This window comes from Arachis ipaensis, chromosome B06, assembly GCF_000816755.2.
Source record: "Arachis ipaensis cultivar K30076 chromosome B06, Araip1.1, whole genome shotgun sequence".
In the NCBI taxonomy this organism is placed as follows: Eukaryota; Viridiplantae; Streptophyta; class Magnoliopsida; order Fabales; family Fabaceae; genus Arachis; species Arachis ipaensis.
Window position 1 is genome coordinate 30355150 of NC_029790.2, and position 8930 is coordinate 30364079.

Genomic DNA, 8930 nt, shown 5'->3' on the forward strand with positions numbered 1-8930 from the left:
CAGCCCTCTGCCAGTCCGCCTCACCTCACTCACCCAGCCCCCAGCCCCCAGCCGCCCGCCGTCATCCTCTTCGTCTCACCGCCAGTCTGAACTCTGAAGGAACCAACTCAACCAAGGGAGTAGGAACAGGACAAATACAGACCCGCCACCCGCGAACTTGCCGTTGCCGCGAACTCGCCGTTGCCGCGCAGTCGAACTTGCCGTTCCAGCGCCGTCGCCCTCGCCCAGTCGCCGTTGCTTTTCCGGTCAAACTCGCCATTGCCTCGCCCTTCTGCTCTGTGACTCTGTCAAACAGGTAAGCTCCAGTTCTGTAATCTGCTTCTACTCGGTTCTGCACTTGAAGTTTAATGATTGTTCTGTGAAAAATGCATTACACCCGCTCTGTTCTGCATTGCACTTGTAAGTTGTAAACTTACTTTTTTTCTGCACTTCTTGCTGACTTGCTGTTAAGATTATGAATATGCTTGTTGAAATTGTTAAGCTGAATATCCTTGTTGAAAGCTTGAAATATGAAACTGTTGAATATGCTTATTGAAATTGTTAAGCTGAATATCCTTGCTGACTTGTAAGTTGTAAATTTGTTGTTTTGTTGATTTGTACTGGAAATATGAAACTGTTGAATTATATGCTTGATTTGAATCTATGAAATATGAATATATTTGTCTTGCTGAATAGGGAATTTAACTATTTAAGCATTTAAGGTTGCTGTCTTGCTGAATAGGATAGGAACTAGGGAATTTAGTATTGTTATTGTTTTATAATTTTGCGGTTTTGCTACTCCATATTCTTTTAGAATGTCTTTTGCGAATACACCATCAGAAACACCATCTTCACAAGAACAAGGATCAACTACTGATGCATCAATCGGAACCCAAAAAAACAATAATAGAGCAAAAAATGATCCTGCATGGGATCATTGTAAACAAGTTGTGGAGTCTGGAAAAACAATTCTGCTATGCATATATTGTGAGAAGCTTATTAGGGGTGGAGGAATTCATCGGTTTAAGCTTCATTTGGCTGGAAAAGGAGGAGATGTTGAGTCTTGTCGAAAGGTGCCAACTGCAGTGAGACACCAATTCCATGAAAGTATTGAAGAGCTTCGAAGTAAGAAAAGAAAAACTCAAGAACAATATGCCGAAAGTTATAATGCTTGTGATGATGTTGAAAGAGAATTTGACGAGATCGAACGTAATGAGATGCAACAACAACAAAAATCCAGGGTTCCAACATCTATCTCTAGAAAAGGAAAACAAGTCAAAGGTTTACAATCCTATTTTCCATCGGCAACAACACCCGGAGCTCAACCAACTATCAAAAGCGTTCTTCAAAGCAAAAAAATTGTGGAGAAGTGTGATATTGCTATTGCGAAATGGATAGTGGATGCCTCTGTTCCATTTAATGCAGTTAATTCAGCTTACTATCAGCCAATGATTGATGCTATTGCAAGCATGGGTGCAGGGTATAAAGGGCCAAGTTATCCAAGAGTCCGTAGGTATTTGTTGAGTAAATTAGTTGATGATGTGAGGAAAATGATTGATGGTTATCGTGAGATTTGGAAGCAAACTTGATGCACTATTATGGCCGATGGATGGACTGATCGTTGTAGGCGTACTTTGATTAATTTTTTAGTTTATTGTCCTAAAGGAACTGTTTTTCTAAAGTCAACTGATGCTTCTAATATCTCAAAAATTGCTAAAAATTTGTTTAAGTTGTTTAGGGATGTTGTATTGTTTGTTGGTCTTGAGAATGTTGTGCATATTGTAACGGACAATGCTGCAAACTATGTTGCTGCGGGAAGATTGTTGGAGGCTGAGTTTCCTAAATTGTATTGGTCCCCTTGTGCAGCTCATTGTGTTAATCTGATGTTTCAAGATATTGGGAAGTTGCAAGAAGTGAGTCAAACTATGTCACAAGCTTCACTGATCACTAAGTATATCTATAATCATTGCTCTCCACTGTTCTTGATGAGAAAGTTTACAGATGGGCAGGAAATACTTCGTCCAGCTCCAACTCGGTTTGCTACTAATTTCATTGCTTTGCAAAGTATTTTAGCTCAAAAGGATCCTTTGAGAGCTATGGTGACTTCTAAAGAATTTACAAGCTCAGCTTACTCCAAAGAAGCCAAAGCTAAGAAATTTGTGGATCAAGTCTTGGATTCTAAATTTTGGAGTCAATGCACTGATATTGTTAAGCTTACCTCGCCACTTGTTCATGTTTTACGTATTGTGGATAGTGAAGACAGACCTGCCATGGGTTATCTTTATCAAGCTATTTATAAGGCTAGAGAAGAAATGGTGAGGAGGTTTCAGAAAAGAAAGAAGGTTGTTGATCCTTATTTGAAGATTTTGGATACCCGTTGAGATGCACAACTTAAGAAAAATCTTCATGCCGCTGGTTATTGGTTAAATCCAGCTTTTCGATTTAATGCTGGAGAATTTGAAAAGCACAAAGAAACGATTTCTGGCTTGTTGGATGTCATTGAGAAATATGCTTATGATGATCCTGTATTGAATTCTAAGCTAACAAGTGAGAAGAGGATCTTTAAGAATGCTGAGAAAGATTTTGGAAGACCCTCTGCAATACGTGAACGAACCACTGTTATGCCAGGTGAAATTTCTTCATAAATTTGGTCTTTTACTATTGTGATGTATTTATTATCTGTTTTTTTATGTTAAGATCAATGGTGGGAATCTTATGGTTGTGGAGCACCAAATTTGCAAAAGTTGGCTATTCGTGTTTTAAGCCAGACTTGTAGCTCTTCAGGTTGTGAGCGTAACTGGAGTATTTTTGAACACATTCACTCAAAGAAGAGGAATCTGTTAGAGCATCAAAAACTTAATGATCTTGTTTATGTTCATTACAACTTAAGGTTACAACAAAGGTACTTTCTTGATTGTTTTAAGTTGAAAGCATTATTTTAAAATCTTAATCATCACATGAGTAACGAAATATATTGATAACATAAGAACCAAATGAGAAACCAAGTTTATGATCCAATTTGTCTTGATGCATTTGAGGATCATTCGGAATGGATACTGGAAGATTCACTACCATTTTTAACTCTTGAAGAAATTGATGCTTTACGAAATGATCTTGCAAATATGTCTCTTCAATCACCTTAAGATGATTTAGGTATGCTTTTATTTATTTATGAATTTTGATCAACTATGATTTTCGTATGCCTTATAACATGTTTTATATTATTTTTTATCTTGATTTGTGAAACATTATCTATAATGCTAGATCAATTGGATTTGGAAGATGATCGGGAGGATGATGGAGCTAATAATTCTGTGAAAAATGCAAATCAAAATGAAACCAATCAGGATGTAGCTCCACATTTGTCAGATGAAGAGCAACTTGCCGACTTCGAAATCACTCCTTGGATTTAGTTTATGAATTGTTATCCATATTGTGTTTAATTAAGATACTAATGTACTAGTACTAACTACTTTCATGTTTATCTTTGTATTAGTTATATTTAGACTTTGAAATTGTTTTTAAAATGTTGGTAAAGAACTAACGATATGTATTTTGAATTTATTAAGTTTATGACTATTTTTAATATTTTATATTTTTTATTCATGTGAAACCGGTTTTATCGGTTCAACCAGCAGTTTATCAGTTGAACCAATAAACCAATAAACTAGTAATTTGATTGGTTCGATTACCGGTCCGGTTCTTACAACTATGCTTTTATTTAACCCGTACTGAAACCCGTTTCATACTCAACTCTACCCGTAGCGAATCGAGTTGACAATTATATCTGACCGGATTGAATCAGATTCGATACCCGCTGATAAAGTACATGCTATAACCGTTAGCTTCAAACAAATGTTAATAAATGTAAAAGAAACATTTTTTCCAACAATAAATAACCCTACTCCAACAGTAGCAGTTAAACTATGTTAAAGGAGGAGGTGAAAATTACTGCAACAAGCACATGAACATCATCATCGTCATTATGGATAGTTAGTAACAGACACCGTTAACTTCGATTTTGATGCTTCGAAACAAGCAAAGGTAAAATAAATAAAACACAACACACACATTTGGGGGACCCACCATGACCAACCCAGTTGCAAGGTCATAACACTAAAGAAACCAGCTGGTTCTCTTTATTATAATTCAAAGCTCCCTCTTTTCTCTTCTATTGGCATTTGTCAAGATCTGATTTTTCCCTCTCTGCAGGGAGGAACAGCAACAACAAGAAGAAGAAGAAGAAGAAGAGAGAGAAATTGCTGTTTGGTGCGAAAAGTGATCCTCAAGTTGCAATCTTTTTCTTGAGAGAGAAACTGGGTCCGAATCAGATACTTGAGATCTACCACTGTTTCTTCTCTTCAGGTTAAACATCTTCTTCATTGCCATTGCAACATCCTCTCAAGTTGCAATCTTTCTCTTTGTTTTCTCATTCCTCGCAATTTATGTGAATTTGTAGCAACTTCAGCTTTCAATAGAAGCGGTATTCTAAGTGGTGTTAGTAGATAAATCTACATTGTAGTGTGCTGGAAATTACAAAAGGAAGCATAATTCAGTAGCTTTATTGTCTGATTCAACATTTTCCGTTGTGAATTGTAATGATTTTACCTTTTTTTTCTACTTTCATTTTTGGGGTCTATAATTCGGAATTCATAGACAGCTAGGGATTATGATGAATTTCTCTTGCAGAAGCTTGTTGTTTCAAAATTGGGTTACACAATTTTTGAGATCTCTTCCTTTTCATTAGCAAATTTGTTAGTCCTAATCTTAATGGCATTTAATGTAATTGAATTTGCTTCCTCTTCAAAAATGAATTATTTTTAATTTGAGGTTTGAGATCTTAAAAATTTGCCCTTGTTTTTTGGGTGTAAAGGATCAAATTGAGGAAGGCCAAGAGCCCAAGAATATGGGGAGAAAAGGAAATTGGTTTTCTTCTGTGAAGAAAGCTCTGAGTCCTGACTCAAAGGAGAAGAAAGAGGTTTGGATAATGTTTATAACTTATCTCAATTATTCTGATACCCTTCTCTTAGATTAACCAACTTCCTCTGCAGAAATCAAAGAAGAAATGGTTTGGGAAGCAGAAGTTGCAGAGTTCAGGCTCATACCAGGAATCTGATAAAGCACCACCGCTTCTGCCACCAGAAGATGTTAAATTGGCTGATCTTGAAATTGAAAGCGGTCATGATCGTGTTGTTGAAGTTGCAACTGCTGCAGATGTTGAGGAACCTGTTCCTGCTGTTGCAGTTCAGGCACCAGTGGTTAGGGCTGAAGCTGCTACTACCAGTCATACGATTACTCGGTTCTCTGGCAAACCAAAGGAAGAAGTGGCAGCAATCAAGATTCAAACGGCTTTTCGGGGATACTTGGTATGCATTTTAATTTTGATTTAAACACAAATTATTCCTTGTATATGTTCTTTTTTTGAAGAATTATTTTTATTTTTCTTCCCTTTAGCTCCCTCTATGTCACAGTTCATTTAATTCAACATTTGATGAGAATGACTTTAAAAAAAAAAAAACACAGAACTCCCTTGTTTTCATTTGGCCCTTTAACTCATGAACATCAGTTAGTGCAGCTCCATGCCTCCACCTTCAAATCATATGGTGGGAACAAAATGAACTAACTATTCATGATATAGCTGTTGCTACTGTGGCTAACAACATTTTCATAATAAATAATTCCAAGTATTAAATGCAGAAATAAGGGGTGAGAGAGTAATTTAGTCTTTAGGTACAGAAATGATGTGGCTGGCAATCTCTTGTTTACTGGTGAAGTTTTACTTTAGAAGTAGATCTAATTTAAACTCTTATACTTGAATCCAGACAAAAGGACATTTCTTTATGGTTGTGCATATTAATTGCATATAGTTTTGAGGACATCAATGGTAAATTTGGTAATAAATAATGGCTGCCAAAAGGATATGTTACTATCTGCATTACCTTTCAAACTAAGTTTGGTTTTGAAATCATTTTAGGCAAGAAGAGCACTGCGGGCTTTAAGAGGACTGGTCAGATTGAAGTCATTGATGGAAGGGCCCATTGTTAAGCGCCAAGCGATAAGTACCCTTCGCTCTATGCAGACTTTAGCTCGTGTGCAAGGTCAGATTCGTTCTCGGAGGATCAGAATGTTAGAGGAGAATCAGGCTCTGCAGCGACAGCTCTTGCAGAAGCATGCAAAAGAGCTCGAGAGCATGCGGGTATGCTTTTTCATTTCCTTTATTATCTCTAATTGTGTGCTCTTTTATAAGAACATTTATTTATTTAAATTTTTAACATAGTATTTGGAAAATTTTTTAACTGTTATCAAATTGTCATAATAGATTGGCGAGGAATGGGATGACAGCTTACAATCGAAAGAACAGATTGAAGCCAAGTTACTGGGCAAGTATGAGGCTGCTATGAGAAGAGAAAGGGCACTGGCTTATGCATTCACTCATCAGGTTTTGCATTGATCCTTTCCTTTTGGATTCACTATCTTCAGAGCCTTAAACATGTGCTGTCTCGTCTCATTTTTGCATAATCCGATTCTATTTTTGGTTGATTCCTGTCATCAATGGTGGTACTTGGCTACCTGAAATATATATTTTGACTGAATAACAGTCTTTGCCTGTGATATAAGTTACATCAATGAGTTTTAAGTTTATTGATTTTTAAAACAAATTAAGTTCGGAGTTTGATATTTGCTAAAATCTTGATTTGACAGCAAAACGGGAAGAGCTCATCTAAATCTATGAATCCCATGTTCATGGATCCAACCAATCCTAGCTGGGGTTGGAGTTGGCTGGAACGATGGATGGCAGCTCGACCTTGGGAGAGCCGTGGCATGATGGATAAAGAGCTGAACGACCATTCATCCATAAAAAGCTCAAGCCGCAGCATTACCGCTGGGGAAATCAGCAAATCATTTGCTCGTTTCCAGCTAAATTCTGAAACGCACTCTCCAACGGCCAGCCAAAATCCCGGCACACCTAGCTTCCAGTCCCATTCGGCTCCTCCCAAGGCACCGGCTTCTCCAGCAGTTGCTAGGAAACTGAAGAAGGGGAGTCCAAAGGGCAGCTTGGTTTTGGAAGATGACTCCAAAAGCATGGTCAGTGTACAGTCAGACCGGTTTCGGAGGCACTCCATCGCCGGATCATCAGTGAGGGATGATGAGAGCCTTGCCAGCTCTCCATCAGTTCCAAGTTACATGGTGCCAACTCAATCTGCAAAAGCCAAGTCCAGGACACAAAGTCAAAGTCCATTAACCATGGAAAATGGGAAAACAGATAAGGGTTCCTTTGGGACTGCAAAGAAGCGTCTTTCTTTTCCGGCTTCACCTGCCAGACCACCCCGGCGGCATTCAGGTCCCCCGAAGATAATAGAAAGCAGTTTAAATGCAGAATTCGCCGTGAGCAACGGTGCGGCCAGTTGATTATACTGCTAAAGTGAAAGGATTGTTGAAGACATTGAAGGTAGGATTGGAAACATCAGGGAAGAAATAAGACACAAGTTTATTTGAATTGAGTGTTTCATTTGTTTATTTATCCTAATTAATTATTATGTGTATCTAACGTTTCTTGAAACCTATTGATTTGGGGTGAAAGTTTCTTTACACATTAAATTTATCTCTTATGTATTATTTTCATTCTCACTATTTGCTGCCCTTAGGGGAAGGAAGAATTCATGATGTTCATATGACAGACCCATCAAGGACAAGAGTGTCATCGTTCTATTAAAGTTCTTGATTTTTTTTCTTTTTATTGTGATATAAAATGTACATTTTGTTCTGTTGTCTCATTCATTTGATGCTACGATCAAATTATACTATAGCTTACAATTCTATTCTTGTCGGCATTAGTTCTTGGTACACTTCCCATCAATGCAACGAATTATTAGATTACATACAAAACAAAAGGCTTAAACAAATAATAATATCTGGTAAATATGAATAGCATTATTAATGATCTGTTATGGTGCAAGGGTTGGTTGGGGATACTTGTATTATTGTGAAGGGGTAGTTGAAATGGATGCTTCCAACCCGTTGAAGTGTATTATGATTATGATGGGAGCTGCCAACTCATTGATACTTCTTGCCTCAATTAAGTTAGAAACCGAGGGGAATAATTAGGAATACGATTAGATATTATTGAGAACTAATCTCTCGTTTTTCAATTTAATTGGCCTCATCTTTTGCGTTTAGTAGTTGTGTTAGAAAACAAAGTATATTATATAATTGTTAAATATGTATCAGAATTTATTCCTTAGCCCATTCTCACCAAGGGAGTTTAGATGACTCAACTTCTTTTTGAACCTTTTAAACAAAAAAGGAAAAAGTAAAAGAAAAACTGAAAAGGACCGACAAACCCAGGGTATTAACTGAATTTGGACCACCATTGCCCCCCATTGGTCTTGCACGAGACCCGGCTGCCAGTAGCTGTATGGAACATCAAATTTCCAAAGGTAAATAAATAAGGGGGTACAGCCGAGAGCCGAGACTTGGAGTTAGTGGCAGAATCTGCTGCCTCACAAGAAGCTGTACCCAGGTTCAAGTCTTATGAGAGAAAAATGAACCCTTAAATGAACTCATATAGAATGTGTGAATGTGTTGTGCCAGAAATCATTTTTCATATAAAAAGAAAACTGGTGTAATTGTCCAATATTGATAATTGAGGTGTTTTATAGGTTTGTAGCTGTAGCACAATACGTAGGAGTGTGTTCGACGGATCCAGAAATATTACTCTGGAGGGGCCAATAACATATATAATATTAAAAAATTATACAAAAAATTATATAATATAAAATGTATTACAAAAATATATCGATAGAGAATATATTTTAAAGTACAAAAAATATGTATGTACTTTTTATTAACGAAGTGGTCGATTTTTCGTATCATAAAATTTATCGATAATAGAATCTGTGTCAAATTTTTCAGCAATTTTCTTTTTAATATAATTAAAAGACAATTAGCAA

The 8930-nt window shown here is 36.9% G+C and overlaps 2 protein-coding genes across 3 annotated transcripts; both read left to right on the plus strand.

The window, feature by feature from the left end:
- LOC110263732 lies at positions 1578 to 2360 on the plus strand. The gene has a single exon (XM_021105496.1). The coding sequence runs from the start codon at positions 1578 to 1580 to the stop codon at positions 2358 to 2360; it is 783 nt and encodes a 260-aa protein (XP_020961155.1).
- Positions 4107 to 7754, plus strand: LOC107648678 (protein IQ-DOMAIN 1). 2 transcript variants are annotated; one of them, XM_016352491.2, is made up of 6 exons: positions 4107 to 4344; positions 4853 to 4957; positions 5031 to 5345; positions 5954 to 6175; positions 6299 to 6418; positions 6682 to 7754. In XM_016352491.2, exons 2-6 carry the CDS (start codon positions 4886 to 4888, stop codon positions 7387 to 7389), a joined length of 1437 nt encoding a protein of 478 aa, XP_016207977.1. In that variant the 5' UTR covers positions 4107 to 4344; positions 4853 to 4885; the 3' UTR covers positions 7390 to 7754. The 2 variants fall into 2 exon arrangements, with proteins under 2 accessions (XP_016207977.1, XP_020960022.1); XM_021104363.1 differs by lacking the exon at positions 4107 to 4344 and adding an exon at positions 4394 to 4574.